Source organism: Oryza glaberrima, chromosome 2 (genome assembly GCF_000147395.1).
Source record: "Oryza glaberrima chromosome 2, OglaRS2, whole genome shotgun sequence".
Lineage (NCBI taxonomy): Eukaryota > Viridiplantae > Streptophyta > Magnoliopsida > Poales > Poaceae > Oryza > Oryza glaberrima.
In genome coordinates, this window is record NC_068327.1 from 4152061 (window position 1) to 4171692 (window position 19632).

Genomic DNA, 19632 nt, shown 5'->3' on the forward strand with positions numbered 1-19632 from the left:
AATTTACGTTGGCGTGAATTATTGGAGGAGAGGAGAGTGTTGCTTCCGGTGGAAGGGTAAGCGGCGTAGGGAATAGAATACCGTGGATTTCTTCCCCTCCGGTTTTTTCACATGAGTGTCCAATTTTCTCTAAACTATAATTATTTTCGATGTGACTTTATGAATTTTGTTGTTATATTATTTATTTACTATACAAAAATTATAAATATCATATCATTAGCAATGAGTTTGATTCTAATATATGAACATGTTTGATTGGTCGTATTGCGCATGCACTATATTGCCGCCGCCACACACAACATGTAACACAACTGTAGCAATAACTAGCGAACGCGTCCAATATATTCAAGTAAAAAAATAGAGTGACCAATTCAAAATAAAATTATCAATTTACTTCCATCATCAAGTAACAAGATAGTAGTTAGTTTGTGCACGCAGAAGAAGTCATCATGTTGTCGCCTAAAGCCTTAAACTCCGCATTTTTTACTAGTAGGCTAGGAGTAAGAGAAAAAAAAGGCAAAAAAGCCACATGTATATTCCATATAAATCAGGCTAGTCCAATGTCAACACTATCGTGAAAACCGAAGAGACTTTCACCAGTAATTTATAGATGCATGTGTTTCTAACCATGTTTTTATTACTCTATGTTAAACTGCGAGGCATATGAATAGGCTATGTGAGGTAGGGCAATTCAACGAGCGTGTAAAACCACAAGTTAGTCACCATGAAGCTAAGATACTCATCTGGCTGATTAAGGCTACGTTCTGCTGTGTTGCTGGGATAAGCTACTGCCTATCCACTAGAAAACGAAGAAAGTCTAATACTTAATATGAAACAGTTTATTGAGCAGATTGAGTATCTACTTGGCATTAGAACAAATTTAAAATAAACTTAACATATATCAACATAACAAGTGACATATAAAAATATTTATACAAAATATTTTTTCAAAGCATAGAGTAAATAAAATATAGTATAACATTATTATAGCCATAAGGTCCGAGGCCTGATGGCCCGGCCCAAGGCACGACCATTTGGCCCAGTCCAAGCATGGCACGACCCGATAGTTGGGTCATGCCTAGGTCGATGCCTTGGCACGGTGGGCCGATCCAGCACGGCACGGTCAAAGAAAATATAGTAGAGAGATCAAATTAGACTTAATCAACCATATAAGGCAAGGCAAAAAAAATGAGGAATACAAAATAGATTTTTTCCAGCCAGGCAGCCATGTAAGACACAGCCCAAAGAGTTGAGGGAGTAAAAATAGACTTATTCTATGGAGAAGCTCGATGGGCTGCCGTGCCCTCGGGCCGGCCCGTTTTTACTGGGCCGTGACTGGGCCGTGGGTGCAGCCTGTGGGTTGGCAAGGCACGGTCGGGCCGTGCCGGCCCGACTGACCTCGTGCCTGGCCGGGAGACACCTCTATAATTCACCGGTTGGAACACAGGTCGGTCGGGTTTAGAGAGGCAACAAAAATCAGTAGGTCGTCCCAGGGCAGGGCCTTGCTCCGATCCCCAATCCGTCCCTCTAGCGAGCAGAGGCGCCGCCGCCGCTCGTCCTGCTGCTTCCGCCGCCGCCGCCGCCTGCGCCGATTCCCATCCATCCCGCGAGCGAGCATCCTGGTTAGCACATCCTCTTTCCCATCTCTCTCGACCCACGCACTTTTTTTTTATCGAATTTGCGTTAACCCTAGCTCCTGTTCTAGAAATTTGCCTTAACCTTAATACTACTAATAACAGTTTGTTTGTTCCCAAAAAGTTTGGGGGTTGAACTGAATGAACCCCCATGTCCCATGTTAGATCCGCCCATGGCATGCAGGGTGGTAGAGTAATAAGATTTCAAGTGCTTGCTACTCATATTCTGATGATCTGTTGATAATTTTATGTTAGGATTAGGATGAGTTCGAAGAAGGTTCCATTCCACCGACATAAGGAGAACGAAGAGGCGAGGAAGAAGGTAAGGGTTTTCAAATCTCTTTCTGGAGACACCTCTACTTATACTTTTTTGCACGCACATTCTATCCATATCTGATTTTAACTGCTTCTGATCTGTGAAGAGAGAGCAAGATGAAGCGGCACGTGTTTACGAGGAATTTGTGGAGTCATTCAAGGGTGATAGCACATCTGGGTCGAAGTTTGTCCGAGGAGGTGTGATTGATCCCAATGCCAAGCTGAGGATTGATTCCGAAGGTTAGTGATATGGTTTACATTTTCATATACCTTGTTGTAGTTGGCTTTACTCTTTGTAGATTGAAAATCATGATGGATATATACATTGTTTCTTCTATTGCTCCAATTAATCAAGAGACCGGCCTTTTTATTCATTCGGCAATGGCAGGTGGAAAGTCCAAAGATGGGGGGTCTGTTCCAAAGAAGGGCAGTAGGTAAACGAAAAAAATACTCGATTTCTAGAAGAGGGTATCTTGTGGTACCGCTGCTTCATCTTAGATGGCCATATGGCCAATATAATCGGAATCCAGAGGCCAACCACGAGCATTAAATGATTCATGCTATATTTTTTTCACCATTTTACTTTTCGCTAGCATCATGGTTTTGTGAATTGTCTGCTTATGTATCTACAAAGTTGATACCAACTATTGAATGCGTTTGATAGACACGAGGGTTGTCTTAAAGGGACACATAGCTGTTCGTCTGGTTTCATGTTTTTTACTGCAATTTGCAGTCGCATTTATGCTGTACTGCTGACTTACTGACTATAGTTGCCACATCATCACCATAGATTAAGTCATTGTTGCTGATTTGCTGATTGAGCTCTTGGCAGTATTAAAGTTGCCAGTCAAGTTCTGCCTGTAAAAAGAACATTTTCTAGATCCTTATAGCATTCCAGATCCCATCTCATTCTTATATTGCTGATTGTAGTATTAATTTCCAGATCTGATCTCATCCTTAGAGGCCATTGCTGATAGTAGTAAATCTCCACATGACTGTATAACTGTTTGCTTAGCACATACTTCCTCCGTTTCATATTATAAGACTTTCTAGCATTACCCACATTCATATATATGTTAATGAATCTAGATATATGTGTGTGCCTAGATTCATTAACATCTATATGAATGTGGGCAATGCTAGAAAGTCTTATAACCTGAAACGGAGGTAGTATATTATATTGACTTGGGATGTGATCAGTTGCATCTGAGCATTCCATTTTTCATAGATTTTCTTCTTGTTTCTATGATAATTACTTGCCAGCTATAGTGTATATGCAATACAGATTATTGCTTGTGGACTGTAACAAAGCACACAGATAGCCATATTTCCATCTAGTGAAGTGTAAATAATTTTGGGATGACTTTTACTTGTCTGACATATAAGGATAATGATGGCTCATGTTATATGTTTTCTTAAAAGCATTTCCAAATTCATCATACTTAGTTCCTTCGGGAAGAAGTTTCAGTTATCAGTGAAGCTGACTATAACTTTTAGAATCTTAAAAGAGGTCTTAGAATATTATGATTTACATGTGCTGAGCAACTGGTATATTTAGTACTACATCCGTCCTGAAATGTAGCTATTTCTACCACGCCCTCTCAACCAATCACAACCATTCTCCATTTAATTTCTTCACCTACTTTCTCTTCTCAACCAATCACAAACTTCCTTCAATCATTTCTACCTACTTCCTTAATACCCGTGCCCACCTAAAAAAATGCTACATAACATTTTGGGGTTAGTAATCCTCTTTCTCTCTCTCCTCTGAAACCATTATCTAACTAACTAACTAACTAACTTTATTTAGTTAGATTTATGGAGTTTTTACTAATTCCATATTTTCATCAACGTTTCTGCTGTTATTTCTCCAAAACAAGATGATCTGAACTATTTTCGTCCAGAAGTTGAAAAATGTGCATGCTTGTGAAAACCTATGGCATGGCATGGATGAAAGGAGCCTTAGTTTTGTAATACTCCGTATTTGGATTCCTCTTGTGCAATCATGCTAGTATAAGTCAGAATTTCCATTGCAGGCAGTCGAGTGTAAGCTTTATGATTAACTGAACGTTCTATATAGTTTCTTGGTTAACATGATTTTAGAAAGAGAATTTGTGAAAGTATAGCAAAGGTGAAAAGTACAGCTATTTGTTAAGAAAGCTGTAGGGTTATTAGCAACTCACCATGCTGGCCATTTGGGCACACTGCTTGATTCTGTTTTCTTTTTCATATACCCGTGTCATCTAGGTGTATACATGATAGATACCTTATACGTAGCGTACTTTTATCCAGGTATGTTCCATCTTTTTTGCCGCCGTCATTTGGGAAAGAGCCGGACAAAAAGGTTAGTACAATTGCAATATTCTTATGGCTGTCTCAGTAGTCACTATGGTTTTCTGGTTAAGCATTATCTTGCTGTGCAGAAAGAAGAGGAGCGTCCAAAGGAAAAGGAAAGACGAAAGCCACGGGTAATAGACGAGTTCATGGAGGAGCTCAAGTTTGAGAAAGAGCTTCGACAAAAGCGTAATCAGGAACGTGAGCAATGGCGTGAGGGTCGACACACTGACACATCTGCTGTACGCACTTCAGTATTTGACAGAATAGGCCTTTATTTACTTGCACTAGACAGCACTCCAAAAGAACTTTGGAGTGCTTTAGATCATGTTTAGTTTGTTGGCTAGCATTAATGCCCATTAGTTGTGATGGACCCAAAACGAATAAAATATATGTACTATAGGACCCAAAACGAATAAGCAAAAATACAACTTTCCTCAAATATGAAAAAATTATACCTGATCACATGATATCAGTTAGTAACCTATATATGGACACCTGCAAAAAAACACCCCTTGTTTTTAAAACAAAGATTGCAGTGCTTTCACATATATGGCCACAGAAGATCCTCTGGGGTAGGGGGAATGAGGTGTAGAACACACCATCATCCCCAACTCCTCTTTTTAGAAGAGTAAAGATGATGAAATATTCTTTTTTTTTAATTGCCTAGGTTGTAGAACGCTGTTTTTTTCCTGTCAGCACTCTATAACTGTTTTTTTAATATAATACGAGTAGTTAATAAAGAAAAATAATGATTTCTTGCAGTTTTTTCTGTAGAAATCTTTGTGGCATTATTAATAGTTTGCTATTTATTAATTGATGCCTGTTACTGTGTCCTGCAGTCCTCTAGCCGTTTTGATGAACTACCAGATGAATTAGATCCCATTGGGAAACTTCCAGGATCATTTGATGATGGGGATCCACAAACCACGAACTTATATGTTGGGAATCTTTCTCCTAAGGTTGGCATTCTCCAATGCGCTTGTTTTGTTTATACGTAAGGTTAACTTTACATCATGATTAACTTGATGGTTGCATTATATTATATGACAGGTGGACGAGAATTTTCTTATGAGGACATTTGGTCGTTTTGGACCTATTGCTAGTGTCAAGATTATGTGGCCTCGAACAGAAGAGGAACGCAGAAGGCAAAGAAATTGTGGTTTTGTTGCCTTCATGAATAGGGCTGATGGACAAGCAGCCAAGGATGAAATGGAAGGTAATACATTTTCATGTAGTGCAGGGATCATTTTTGTCCATTTGTACAGGAGCTAGCACTCTTGCTTTCAGTGGTCTTGTTTTTTATAATCTTATGGTTCATCTCAGGTGTTGTTGTGTACGACTATGAACTGAAACTAGGGTGGGGCAAATCTGTTGCTCTTCCTTCACAAGCACTGCCTGCTCCTCCACCAGGGCACATGGCAATCCGGAATAAGGAGGTGCTTTGTTTGTTCTTTTGCGTTGTGTCAAAGTTTCTATGTTGAGATAACCTTTTATTATTGGTGCTGCCTGCATGAGTTGGCATTGATTACCTTACTCTTATATTTATATAGGGTGGTACTGTCATCTTATCTGGTCCTGGTGGTCCACCTCTTGCATCTGTTAAACCACAGACCTCAGAGCTGGTAGGGGATCTTTTCTTACTGCAGCTGTTTATTGTCACGAAATGCCTTTCTTTTGTGCTTTACTGATTTGTAATATTGGCAAAGTGCATCTATCCTTGACTCCTTGTTGTCTTTGTATTTTTTCTTTGATGAATCTTTAATGGATGAACTTTTAACAAATCAAGATGCACTGCTTTCCATTTGATTTCTTTTTCTGAATGTTTTAAGTGCTTGAGTCTAGTATAGACCAATAAAAGCATTTACCACTTCCCTTGTGGTGTACAGATTACTATATGGAATATCCTTCCATCTTTCCCCACTCATCATTTATGTAGGCCTTTCCATTGTGATAGCGATCCTTGTATTCTATTCAACTTTGTTGGTTATGTTCTTTATTTACATGCCAGCCACCAACAGAAGGCACCATTCATATTTGCACTGGTTGTTCTAACCAATTACAAAAATGAGTGCTAAGTATGGTTTTTTTGCAGGTTATCGAACTAATATTTGCTATAACCAAAAAAAGAAAAAAAGCTTAACTGATCATAAGATGGAGAATACAATCAGTTTTTATCAAATATATTTAATGATGTTATCATGATTAGATTTTAATATCTGTGAATAAATCCCTCCACAGAGACAAAAGTGGATGCTAAGGGACAGAACAATTGTAGTCAAAGGAATGATAAAAAAAGAGGTGTTAGGGCCTGCCTTATCACTTAAAAAAATGCTAAGATACTTTGCTTCAAGCCTTAAATTTAACTCAAGTAGGCATTGCAAGTGGTTCTGTCTTGGATGAGGATATCTGCAGTTAGCTTGAAATTGAATGATATCTAATAAGTTTTAACCAACATTTTGGTTATTATTCTAATTTCATTTGGTTTAACAGGTCCTCACACCAAATGTTCCCGATATAGTGGTTGCTCCGCCAGATGATGCACATGTTCGGCATGTGATTGACACAATGGCTCTGCATGTACTCGACGGGGGATGTGCTTTTGAACAAGCTGTTATGGAGAGAGGCCGAGGAAATTCTTTATTTAGTTTCTTGTTTGATCTTAAATCAAAGGAGCACACATACTATGTTTGGAGGCTATACTCATTTGCTCAGGTAAAATACATTGATGTTGTTAAATTTTCAATCTCTATATCTATGATCTACTAAAGGGAAGTGGTGATAGTATTTTGTTGGAAGTGAACTGTGATAGTAAAGAGGTTTGTCTTAATTGCTGTCTTCTGATATCTTTTATGCAATGCAGATTTATCATTGAGTTTCCACTATATATGTTTTGGAATACAAAAATCTAATAGCAAAAATGAAAATTCTTTTAGTTCGAATAAATTTATTTATCTTTATCACTTACCGGAGTTCTTGTTAGAATTTTTTTTTGTTCTCCTAGAGTTGGACTTGAAATGATCTTCTTTTGCACCTAGCCACTTATCACTTGTGTTTTGCATCTATGCTTTATTCTGAATGTCAATTGTTGAAGTGATAGGATGGTAGCATTAACTGCATATGGTGATATTGGAATGCAGGGTGATACTTTGCAGCGGTGGAGAACAGAACCATTTATCATGATCACAGGAAGTGGAAGGTAAGAGAGATCACACAATTATATTTTTATTCCAATATGTATTGGTCATGCGTCCGCCCATTGAATACGTAATGCCATGATATTGTATTAAATATGATATTCATATTCCAGATGGGTTCCACCTGCTTTGCCATCCAGCAGAAGTCCTGAGCGTGAAAAAGAATCTACTTTTGCGGCTGGTAGAAGCAGGGTAAGAGATTGCTGCATTTTGTTGAAGGCCTTTTGCTTTGTTACGGTGAATGTTTTTGTCCTACTACAAATACGAATTCACATTTTCTTTCTTCAGCGTGTCGAAGTGGAGCGCACATTGACTGATTCACAGCGTGATGAATTTGAGGACATGCTACGTGCATTGACATTGGAGAGAAGTCAGATAAAGGAGGCTATGGGATTTGCATTGGATAATGCTGATGCAGCTGGAGAGGTAAATCCTTCCTTGCGCTAGATTTGACTTGATCAGTCAATTTCTCCCTTTCTTTCTTTATTTTTAAATAAGGATGTATTATTTCATTCTTGTTTAGGTTGCCTTCTTCTTGTTCTTTTTTTGTTTTAGATTTTTTATAAAACACCCTTTTTTTGGTAAATCACATAACATGAGAGTACTCATTAGTGCTTTGCCTTGTATGTTCAGATTGTTGAAGTTCTTACAGAATCTTTGACACTCAAGGAGACACCCATCCCAACCAAGGTTGCTCGGCTTATGCTAGTGTCTGATATTCTTCATAACAGCAGCGCTCCAGTGAAGAATGCTTCTGCATTCCGGACAAAGTTTGAGGCTGCTCTACCTGATGTTATAGAAAGCTTCAATGATTTATACCGCAGTATCACTGGAAGGATTACTGCTGAAGCTCTGAAGGTAAGTTGTATTGTTCTGTTTTTTGAGTCCTTTATTTTATTCCTTTCTTGATGTTACCTTACGATAGCATTATTTTGTTGTTTCTCTGCAGGAGAGAGTTTTGAAAGTTCTACAAGTATGGGCGGACTGGTTCTTATTTTCCGATGCATATCTGAATGGACTAAGAGCTACCTTTCTTAGATCAAGCCACTCAGGGGTCATCCCTTTTCACTCTCTATGTGGTGATACACCAGAAATTGAAAAGAAAGCTAGCTCTGAGGACGGCAGTGATGGATTTAGGCTCAACGAAGATGGTGCCTTGGCCACAGGAAAGGCAGCGGCAACAAGGGAGCTGTTAGGGCTTCCGCTAGCTGAACTTGAACGCCGTTGCAGACATAATGGCCTCTCGCTATGTGGTGGTAAAGAGATGATGGTTGCCAGGTTGCTTAGCTTGGAAGAGGCTGAGAAGGAACGAGTATATGAGAAGGACGCGGGCATTAAATATGGACAAGGAGAATCGCATAGAACTGGAAGAGATGACATTGCTGTGAATGCTCGTAATGCTTCTAGACCTGGAGAAGGTACTGATAGTGGTGAATCAGACATGTTGGGTCTCTCTCATTATGCTATGGAAGCAGGGCACAAACGCTCTAATGAATCCACACCCGCTGAACCTGTTCCAAGCAAGAAGCCAAAAGTTGACCCTGTTTTGCCCGCTTCAAAATGGAGTCGAGAGGATGATGTCAGCGATGATGAAGATAGAAAAGGTGGCAGAGGCTTAGGATTAAGCTATTCATCTGGTAGCGATATTGCTGGTGATTCTGGGAAAGCTGATGCAACAGAAGTTAGTACTGATCACTCGAATCATCACCAGGATACGATTCTTGATGAAGAGCATAGGTACCTTTTGTCATGATTTAGCATGCAATCCAATTACATTTTTTAATCATGTACTCCGTATTAGCCAATTACTTCATACAGTTTATAATGTAATTGCACATGCCTTGTGATCTGCAGAAAGAAGTTAAGGCAGATTGAAATTGCTGTTATGCAGTATCGTGAATCTCTTGAGGAGAAGGGTTTGCGAAACACAGAAGAGATTGAGAAGAAGGTTGCCAGCCACCGTAGGCGTCTTCAGTCTGAATATGGTTTATCATTTTCAAATGATGGTGCAAACAACAGGCGCTCTTCTGGTATGTAAGAAGGCAGCAATGACATATCCTCTGCTTGTTGGATAATTGCTTTTTTGTTGTTTTTGAACATACATCCTTCACTTCTGAATTCTGATACTAGTGAAGAATATTTTTTTTTGATATTTGGCTACCTTTGTTATCTGCGTGATATATCCTCATGAAAAGCATCACTTCCTTTTTTTCAGAGAGGACATCGTCGGAGCGGAGAGATAGGCATGATGATTCTTCAAGAAAGCGTCGTCGAAGCCTGAGCAGGAGCCGTAGTCCTCCAAGGAGATCACTGGAAAGAGATCGAGAGCACAATCGCAACAGAGACACAGACAGATCTCATGGTAATGATGCTGGAAGAGAGAGAGACAGGGTACGTGAAAAAAGCGCAAGCCGAGGGAGGGATGATCACTATGATAGAAGCAGAGACAGGGAGAAGGACAGGAGAAAGGGAAGGTGATTGATGCCTGCAAAATCTCTTGCATTCATCCCCTTGCCTGAATAAGGTGCAGTGTGATATCCTGTGCCAGGTTGCATCAGTTAAAATCTGTTGCATATATGAAGAGTATCTGGCCTGCCACCTGCCGCATGGCTTGAAGAACAACCTGTGTATTGAGTGCCCTACTCATGTAGCTTGAAAAACAGGGACAGTGTGAAAAATAGAATATTATCAAGTGGAACTGCGGAAGTAGTGCATTGAAACTCTCCGCCTTGTGGTGGACGACCGCAGCTAGGAACTTTGCTTTGGTGACAAATGAAGTCAAGAGAGTTGCTTTGGCGACATTGTCCATTTTTATTCATTGATGAAATCAACGAGTGTAGTTGACGAAGTAATCCTTTTTTTTTTTTTACAATTTCTGCTATGCTCTAGTTTAGTTGCTATGGTAGAGGTAGTATAGTGATAGTAGGGGTCAAACTGGGTATGTTTTGTCAGATTGAAGGTGCATTATTCTCATCCTTTGCGTTTGTATAATTGTATTTTACCAGTCTGGTCAGGTTAGCTATGCTGCTATTTTTACCTCCCTTCGAATCCAGCATACACAAACTGAACAAATCGTTCTCTAGTACAGTTGCTATGTTGGTATGCATGTAAATGTATGGATGTCTGCACATGAATGCTTGGTGAATCACTGATGAGCATCTGAAATCTACCAGAAGAAAACAAGAAGAGCCCAGGAATGGGAAGTAAAGAGCATGCAACTGCAGGAGATAACAACCAAAACATGGGGGTGATGCCCCATGCTAAACTAGTTAGGTCCCGGATCGAATGAGACGTCGCAACAAACAAACCCAAAGGCTTCTGGCAGCGAATTCAGAGGTGACACCTTTTTAAAGCCGCAGCAGCCCACTGGTTTGATCGTGTTAGTTAAGGGGAATCTTCACTTAATCTAGCTATATTTTCGGTGATACATAAATCAAGAGGCAAAGCAGGTTTTCATATGTCAAGAATTAAACAACTAATGTCAAAGAATTAAACAATTATACATAACAAATAGCAACAAATTAATTAGCATATGAACCTTGAACTGATCCGACACCACCTTTCGCCATCGCAAACTTCTTTCTAGACTGAAGACTCGGGCTAGAGATGGATATGAGTTAGATTAAGATGAATGTTACACGCTGCCCGTCAGCTTCAGTTTTCGTTGCTTATTGTCTTTGCATGGTGGCGAGATTACTACTTACAAATGTTGTCATTCGAAGAGAAAAAAAGCGATTCCTCAACGTTCAGGTCCCACAAGGCAATGCGAGCTATCTCAGCATAAATGGATCACAAGATGATAAGATATGCACGAGAAAAGTCATCAGATCATGAATCAGCGGCACATAGATTCAGGCTTGCATTCATATTGCACTACTATAGTACTATAAATTTTCATCCTGGCCAAAATGCTTCTCTCACACCGGTTTGTACACGAGCTAAAATGAGGAAATCTAAGGCATTAGATATTTTGAATGGCTTTCCCTATCTGCTCGCCAACCCAAATAGCATGTTATTGGGTGATTGTGCCATTGTATTTTTTTTAATTACACGGCAAATGCACACATATACACACCACTACATATGCAAAGGCACACTTACATCCCACGAATGTCTCAATACATGTTTTAACTTGATCTCACAAAAATCCAGCTGAAATCCTATCTACATGCCCTTCTGAAAGTTGACATCTAAAACTAAGATCAAGAATCTTCCATATATTAAATGTTGCGTTTATGACTGACAATATCACACTCTCTTCATCCCACAAAAAACAAACCTGTTGCACTTGTCACACTAAAAAAACATCCCATAAAATAAGTAAATATTCATGAAAATTGGACTTACAAATTCTCTAAAATTATGAAAAAAATAATAGAGGTTGGTATAAGCATGGAATACATTTACACCACGGCCAGTGTCTCCAAGTACACTGGCATGGCATGGCATGCAGTGCACCTAGCAAATACACTAAAAAAGCCAAAAGAAAAATAATATAATAATAATAAACCAGCTGCCTTTGTGACAACAGCCCAACCCAACCCACAAAAATATCCCATCCCCTCACGAAATCCATTTCATCCATTTTTCCGCTCTCTCTCTCTCTCTCCGAATGCGCGTGATCTCGCACTCGCAGCCTCAGCATCAGCTGCATCACTCCCCGCCTCTCCGCGATCGCAAGGGCCGCGCCGATCCCCCCCGCACCAGAAGCCCTCGAGATTCCGATCTCCCAGAAAACCTCCGCCTCGCAGCGCGACGGATCCATCCATCTCGCCACCTTTCTCCCACAAGGTATAAATTCTTGTTTCTTTGCTCGCTCTGCTTGGTTTTGCGGTTCTTGTTGCTGTAATTCTGGTGGCGGCTGTGTCCTTTTGTTCGGTCTGGGAATTCGGTTTTGCTGGGTTGGTTAATTTCTTGTGTTGTCATTTCGCGCGTCATTTTCCATTGTGTACAGTACAGAGCAGTAGATTTTGCACGGATCTCGTACAGGTGAGTGGTTTGGGGGTTAGTTAGAGGAAGTTATCTTTTATATCGAGTTGGATGGTGAAAGTGAAACCTCACCCAACTCAGGTGGTGGTCTAAGGGGAAGAAAAAAAGATATCTTTGTTGGTATAGGTATAGCCCCTTGATTCGTTTTGAATCGTGTGTTTTGAATTCCGAGTTAGTCTCATTTTATTCTCCTGTTACATTTTTGATTTAGGACAAATACCGATGTTCAATTATGGATGTTGGTTGGCCAAACTTGTCCTAGTTTATTCCTGATTCTGTGCAATTATAACCTTTTTTTATTTTTTTTGGGGGTTGTGTCCTGTGATTGCTGAAGTATGATGCAATAATTGAGTTTTTTTTTTTTTTTTGTTATCACAAAGGCTTGAAATGTGCCAACGAGAAGTGGATGTTGAGACTTGAGACTGTATCCTTCTGTGTCCTACATGGTAGTAGTACAGACACTTGTGTGATGTCTGTTAGGTTTTTGTTTCTGTTTTTCTCCATCCTGTTACATCAGCATTGGTGCTTTGCATACCTGGTACATAGCAATTTGGGCGATTGCGCTCTTGATTGTTTGGTTTATATTGTTGGTTTTGCCATTATTGATGTCTTGTTGGCTCATCGCTGTTTTGGACTCATTGTACATTTGTTCTTCTTTTGGTTCTCAATTCTATAATGGTTTGCCATCTTGATTTTTTTTTTAGGAATTTACTAGCTCTCGGAGAAACTACGGTTGAGGCTTGCGGTTTGGATGCACCTTCATGTTTATAAGAAGGCTCAGAGCTACCTGATATAACTCCTGTTCTGTCATAAACAGGTGTGCTTACTTGTGTATGTGCCATTTGAGTACTCAACTGTTTTCTGGTTTCTGATTGCTCTGTTAATTCAATTTCGCAGTGATATGCCTGTTTCTTTCCTCATGTGTTCATCTTCTTATGTGCAGCTTATCAACATGGGAATCTACCTCAGTACCCCCAAAACCGATAAGTTCTCTGAAGACGGGGAAAATGATAAGCTTAAATTTGGTCTTTCGTCTATGCAAGGATGGCGTGCAAGCATGGAAGATGCTGTGAGTTTACCACTAGAACGCTAACATCATTGTCAGTTTGGGCAATACCTCATTTGCTTAACGAAACCTTTATAACATTTTGAAAATATGGATATCCAACTTTGTATCATGATTATAGTTTGTTGCTAAAAAATAATCATAGTTCTAGGTTTGCTGCAGTCTAATTTTCTTATCATAGTTTCAGTCATTATGCATAAGCTCTCTTTTACCAACCTGTCCATATTTTTCAAATTTAGTTTGCAAATTAATTATTTTCGCAATAATAGTAGAGTTGATTTTTACGGCGCTGGTCCATTAGCCCAGTGGTACAGAGCTGGTTATACATAGCTACAACAGTAAAGCATGAATTCTTCATAATAATTTAAAATACTGCAATATTGTTCATTTCAAATAATCATAGTTTGCTGAAATCCCCTCTCATGGAGTGCTTGATGTTTTGCAAATTTCTGCAGCATTCAGCATTGCTAAATCTTGACAATGAGACATCGTTCTTTGGTGTTTTTGATGGCCATGGAGGTACGCAGTAGTTGCAAATATCATCTGCATGTTTGCTCATAGTACTCGTGTGAGCTATCCTATGTTTTATAGATCCATACTTTCAATGTTGCACATATTATCCTTATATTCCTTGTTTCCCTCAGGAAGAGTGGTTGCCAAATTCTGTGCAAAATATTTACACTCTCAAGTTCTCAGAAGTGAAGCCTATTCAGCTGGTGACCTAGGCACTGCTGTTCATAGAGCTTTCTTCAGGTATATGGGTCATTAGATTACCATAATAGATAATATGAGGATTAGAATCTTACTTTTAATTATTGCCAACATGAAGATAATAATGATTAATTCTGTTGATGTACTACTTCAGGATGGACGAAATGATGCGAGGACAGAGAGGCTGGAGAGAACTATCTGCACTTGGAGATAAGATAAACAAGATTGGTGGTATGATTGAAGGGTTGATTTGGTCTCCGAGAGGCAGTGATTCGAATAATGGACAAGATGATTGGTCTTTCGAAGAGGTATTTATGCAACACAAGTGCATCAACAAACTTATCTCCCCAAAACAAGCTACTATCTCACATCATATTCCATTATCAGGGACCCCACTCCGATTTTGCTGGGCCAACATGCGGATGCACAGCATGTGTAGCTCTAATAAGAAATAACCAACTTGTTGTGGCGAACGCTGGTGATTCCCGTTGTGTTATTTCTAGGGCTGGCCAGGTCTGTTAAAAGTTTTCATCATTTTAGTTATGTTTACTTGTGAACGTATGTATGGCAGTCTGAGTGACTTTTCTTTAAGTGTGTAATAGGCATACAATTTGTCAAGAGACCACAAGCCAGAGCTTGAAGCTGAGAGAGAAAGAATAGTAAAAGCAGGGGGTTTCATTCATATGGGACGAATAAATGGAAGTTTAAACTTGACAAGAGCAATTGGTATATATTTTTACTTGCTCATCTGTTAATAAGCCACATATCACTCGGTGTCTTAAGCGTGTGCATACCTCCTTGTAGGAGATATGGAATTTAAACAGAACAAATTCTTGCCTCCTGAGAAGCAAATCGTGACTGCAAATCCTGACATCAACGTTGTAAGCACTCTGGTTCTGAATGATGTACCTACCTTCAATTTCTGCACTTAATCATGATTGGCTTTGATCAATCAATCCTTCCATAATATCATAAATTATTATTCTTAGGTTGAGCTTTGCGACGACGACGACTTTCTTGTTTTAGCATGTGACGGCATTTGGTGAGAATCTCTACCTGCAATTTTTATATACACTTGTTATATCATTCATTACTGTTTTGTACTGTTTTGCATGCAGCTGAAGTGCATAATTCGTATTCTCTAGCCACAGTTAAAAGTACTTTTCTTCTGACTTACCTAGTGTTCCTGACATAAATAACAAGATTGTATGATGAACAGGGACTGCATGTCAAGCCAACAGCTGGTGGATTTCATCCACGAGCATATACAGAAGGTAAGTTAATTTTCCTTTTCTAATTCCAAATACCAACAGTGAACTTTGGAGGAGGCTGTAGTACTTACCAATTCAGTACTTGCCGTGTGAAAAAACAAAATGCAGGAGAGCAGTCTTTCTGCAGTGTGCGAAAGAGTGCTCGACAGATGCCTAGCTCCATCAACAATTGGTGGAGAGGGATGTGACAACATGACCATGGTTCTGGTGCAGTTCAAAAAGCCTATTACTCAGAACAAAAAAGCCGACGTAGGGGAGCAATCTGCGAAAGGTGTGGAAGAGGCTGAGATCAAGTGAGTAGACCTTCATGCCACCATATCTTTCTTTCATCAATCATTTTATGTAACCCCTTGTCAGTGCACTAACTCGAAAGCTTTGTGACCAGTGCTGCTGAGGAGAATGGTTCTTGACGCCGATGATTATGCAGACATTAGCTTTCATAAGCAGGCCGAGTGGAGCAGCAGTCACTGTATATATATATATATATATATCAATTGTTTGTCAAATGATGTATCTGCACACATTCTGCTCAAGAACTCGGAGATAAATGGCACTGAATGGAGCAACTGTGAAAACCTAATGCGCAGTTTTTGTGCGCCATCCACCATTCGTTGTCATGCCAAAAAGTTGACCGTCCTGATTGTGGATATGATCACAATTGTCGACAATTAGAACTGATCGAGTTGCTGTTTTCTGTTCTTTGCATACGCTGTAAACGTGGGCGAGTTTTTTGTTCTGCTCTTTTTTTTTGGGTGTGTGTGTGATAGATATGTCAATTGCAATTCATGCCCCATTTGGGTTATTGCTTCAGATCATGTCCAATCTGAATCCAGTTTATCATGTGATATCTGTTGGTTAGTTCAGTGCCGTGCTGCTGCGGTGCTGCCCTGGTGTGGTGAAAATGTATGCCTGTTATGCATATGGAAGTATGGAACAATTTGGGGATTTTGCAAAAAGGAGGCAATGCAATTACATTTCATATTGTAAAATTTGTCTCAAACCCAGTATGTGAAAGCATAATATCTGACAAAAAAAAAAGATTATGGCATGATGTGAGGCTTTAGGCCGTCAATTAGATTATTTATAATGTGACAAAGGAAGGACAAGATCTACACGGATGCAATAGGGAATGACCCTCCAGTGTACACATGTAGTCTATTTCAAGGGACATTCGCCTGAATTTCATCTAAATTCGACCGAATATCTATAACTAAAGATAATAATCATCACATGGTTCAAACACTACCGCGAAAACAAAAGGCTAGTCAGCCATCTCTACATTGACAAAAACCACGGCAATCGAGACAAATAACAGTTGATTTCACCTAGGATTAGCAGAGCTGTGAGACTTCTGTTTCGCCTTCTCTATCAGGGGCTTCAACTGCTGCCTCTCCTCAAGAATCTTGAGGAAATTGAACAAGAATGGCACATAGTTGTGCTTCCTCCTGATGTTCTCTGTCTTCCACTTCTTCCACTTCTCTTCCTCCATTATGATCTTCTCTGTTACAGCCTCAATATGAGCAGCAACCTCCGCAAGAGAGTGCTCAACAGATGGCGCGTGCCTATTGGCGGAAGGATCACCCATCTGTGCCAGGAGGTTCTCCCTCTTCCTCTGAAGCTCCTTGAGTTCTAAAGTGAACTTCTCCCTCCGGTTCTTTAGGATAGCCATGACGCTGAACCTTATCTCATTCTGAGAGAACCGATCGATGCGTTCCTGAATGACAGGCTGCACCATCCTCAGCCAACCTATGTCGCCAACGCCACCTGGGCATTTCCCCAGGCTTATTGGCCCTTCCTTTAGCCCATCAAGCTCATACAGGACACCGTCCACAGGAACATAGCTAATGAAATGGTAGACATCATCATCCTTGACAGATGATTTCTGCTCCTCGGGGACTTCCGGCCTTGCAAATGAATTACTGGCCAAACGGATGCTCTCAGAATTGACTATAGCCAATCCTTTGAGATCTGGTGGCAAGTCCTTTGCAAACTCCTTTAGCTTTTTGAGCTCCTCACTAAGGGTGATACCCGGAGAGTTTAATAGAACAGAAACGATAGCTTGGGTGGCACATGCATTGTTAATTATCTGTAAGTGAAGCATTGAGTTGATCATAAAAGGATGCAGAGGAGTGAAGGCTACACAAAAATAAACATATAAACAGCTCTGACCTGCTTAGCAAAGAAAAGGTTTGGGATTGGGTCCTTGATAGGACGCTCATCTTTTTCTGGAGGTTGCCATTTGTACAGCACAATGAGCCCATAAACTGGCCTGGAAAGCACCAAGTTAAGTTGGTTTAGAAAAGAATGAAATTTATGATACTGCTAGCAGGTATTAGGATTACATACTGAAGATCATTGAGGGCATCCAGATCGAGTGAATAGAGTTCATCAACCTGTTAAGGAGGAATAACATAGAATGTCATATATTACCATTCAAGGTCATAAAAAAAATTCTAATGTCACAGATATAAGCAAAAGTAGAACAAGATCTCCAAAAAGATATGCCAGTACATTGCATGCATGTTTTGCCATATGTTTTACCAACAAAATTTGGCAACAAGGTTGTATTTGAAAAGCATAGTTTTTATTATTCGTGAGCTAAGCTAAAAATAGAGTTTCAAGAAACAACATCACACACAAAGTGTTCAATACCTGAAGGCAAAAACATATATTTTCAGCAAACTTTAGAGCATAACAAAGAATGGACTTAAGTAAATGGGTTACATGATTACTTACTTGAAGACCCTTCAGTTGCATCTGTTGCAACAGTTCAGTAAAAACGCCTACAGAAGATATACAAAAGAAGGGTTATTGCCTACTTCATTGGGGAAAAAAAAAGCCAAGTGGCCAACATTTACAGGGGAAGCAAGGAATTTAACACTGAGTAAGAAGGTGTAACATGGCAGATAGACCTAGCCTTTTCCAATTCCAATGAAATTTGAGTTATCTTCCATAACAGCTAATTGACTGCGCCTCCTGTTCAATATGTCCCTTAGGACTACTGGACTAGAAATTACCAGAGAAAAGCTGTGAAACAGGCGTATCTGCCCACATCTCAATCCGCTATTACCATCGAACACTAAACAGTTAAACCGGCAGCTCAGAACACCAAGGTCCAACAGCAAGCTTGGTAATCTCATATGCTACTTAAACCATAGATGATGTTTCTTTAGGGTAGTCAGAAAAATGGCCCATAACTTCAGGAGGAGTGCTCTCCAATCTTGTGATGAGTAAAGTGGTACTACTTACTACTGGTAGTAGTTGTTTATTAAAACACAAAACAAATTCTAAACAACAAAACAATGTATAGAGTCGAGTCGCCGAAAATTCAGAATTTGAATGAAAGTCACAAATGGAAGGTAGCGAAACTCCTCCACGGATGCGCAGAGAAAGCCTAGTTGAATTGTTCATATACTACAATCCATCTCTTCTTTTGTATTTCTACTCCATAAAGGTAATTGAATTTTACCAGGATCATTCTCGATTGCAGCCCAAGACATGTCGAAGAAGAAACCCTGCGCACCCTCCTGCAGGTCTGCAGATACAATTTCGCGTATCAAATTAAATTGAAGCATCAAAGAAGTTATGGAGAAACAAGAGCTGCCTGCTGCTGCAAGAAACCAAATCTTGAGCTAAACCAAATTAGACGAAAGAAGAAACAAATCCAACCAAAGGGCTTCTTCCCCTACCAACGAGAGAAACCGACGGTCCGACCCGGCAGAAGCTCCTCCTCCTCCTCCTCCTTCACGAACCGCGCGCGTCGGGCCAGCGTCGACGGAGGCGGCGCGCGGCGCGGCGGAGGGAGCGAAGCGGATTCGGCGGCGGCGGCGCGTTGGTGGACTGCGTGCGTGGGTCGTCGGCGATGGGTGAGATTGGACTGGAGAGAGAAGAGAGAGAGAGAGAGAGAGAGAGAGACGGAGATGGTTGGGCCTCACGGGAGGGAGTAGGGCACGGGCCCATGAAAGAAAAAAGTCCGTTTGCAATCCCTCAACTTCACGTCAAGTTTAATTGACGTCCCAAGTCGTAATCCTAGATATCTTCACCCTTTATCTTTGCAAAACCATTCAAGTTATGAAGTACTAAGTCTAAGCCAATATGAATGTGTGGTTTTGACT

At 40.1% G+C, this 19632-nt stretch overlaps 3 protein-coding genes across 5 annotated transcripts; 2 read left to right on the plus strand and 1 right to left on the minus strand.

The window, feature by feature from the left end:
• Window positions 1-1460: 1460 nt before the first annotated feature.
• LOC127762236 (protein RRC1-like) lies at window positions 1461-10635 on the plus strand. Of its 2 annotated transcripts, XM_052286667.1 has the most exons (18): window positions 1461-1622; window positions 1890-1956; window positions 2057-2189; window positions 2338-2383; window positions 4242-4293; window positions 4373-4525; window positions 5126-5245; window positions 5337-5502; window positions 5610-5722; window positions 5837-5908; window positions 6777-6998; window positions 7424-7482; window positions 7594-7672; window positions 7769-7906; window positions 8114-8338; window positions 8430-9217; window positions 9335-9510; window positions 9696-10635. In XM_052286667.1, exons 2-18 carry the CDS (start codon window positions 1897-1899, stop codon window positions 9956-9958), a joined length of 2865 nt encoding a protein of 954 aa, XP_052142627.1. In that variant the 5' UTR covers window positions 1461-1622; window positions 1890-1896; the 3' UTR covers window positions 9959-10635. The 2 variants fall into 2 exon arrangements, with proteins under 2 accessions (XP_052142627.1, XP_052142628.1); XM_052286668.1 differs by lacking the exons at window positions 1461-1622; window positions 1890-1956; window positions 2338-2383 and having other exon boundaries at window positions 2053-2189.
• A 1396-nt stretch (window positions 10636-12031) lies between these two features.
• LOC127762444 (probable protein phosphatase 2C 11) lies at window positions 12032-16357 on the plus strand. Of its 2 annotated transcripts, none has more exons than XM_052286960.1 (13): window positions 12032-12271; window positions 13174-13300; window positions 13413-13538; window positions 13991-14054; window positions 14180-14288; window positions 14401-14554; window positions 14634-14759; window positions 14849-14972; window positions 15051-15127; window positions 15236-15288; window positions 15466-15520; window positions 15626-15810; window positions 15903-16357. In XM_052286960.1, the coding sequence occupies exons 3-13, from the start codon at window positions 13422-13424 to the stop codon at window positions 15925-15927; spliced, it is 1089 nt and encodes a 362-aa protein (XP_052142920.1). In that variant the 5' UTR covers window positions 12032-12271; window positions 13174-13300; window positions 13413-13421; the 3' UTR covers window positions 15928-16357. The 2 variants fall into 2 exon arrangements, with proteins under 2 accessions (XP_052142920.1, XP_052142919.1); XM_052286959.1 differs by having other exon boundaries at window positions 12033-12271; window positions 13174-13286.
• A 200-nt stretch (window positions 16358-16557) lies between these two features.
• LOC127762445 (ubiquitin carboxyl-terminal hydrolase 2-like) lies at window positions 16558-19417 on the minus strand. Its single transcript, XM_052286961.1, has 6 exons — window positions 19207-19417; window positions 18987-19052; window positions 18254-18300; window positions 17864-17910; window positions 17687-17786; window positions 16558-17603 (listed from the first exon to the last, which is right to left on the minus strand). Exons 2-6 carry the CDS (start codon window positions 19015-19017, stop codon window positions 16839-16841), a joined length of 990 nt encoding a protein of 329 aa, XP_052142921.1. The 5' UTR covers window positions 19018-19052; window positions 19207-19417; the 3' UTR covers window positions 16558-16838.
• Window positions 19418-19632: the final 215 nt, after the last annotated feature.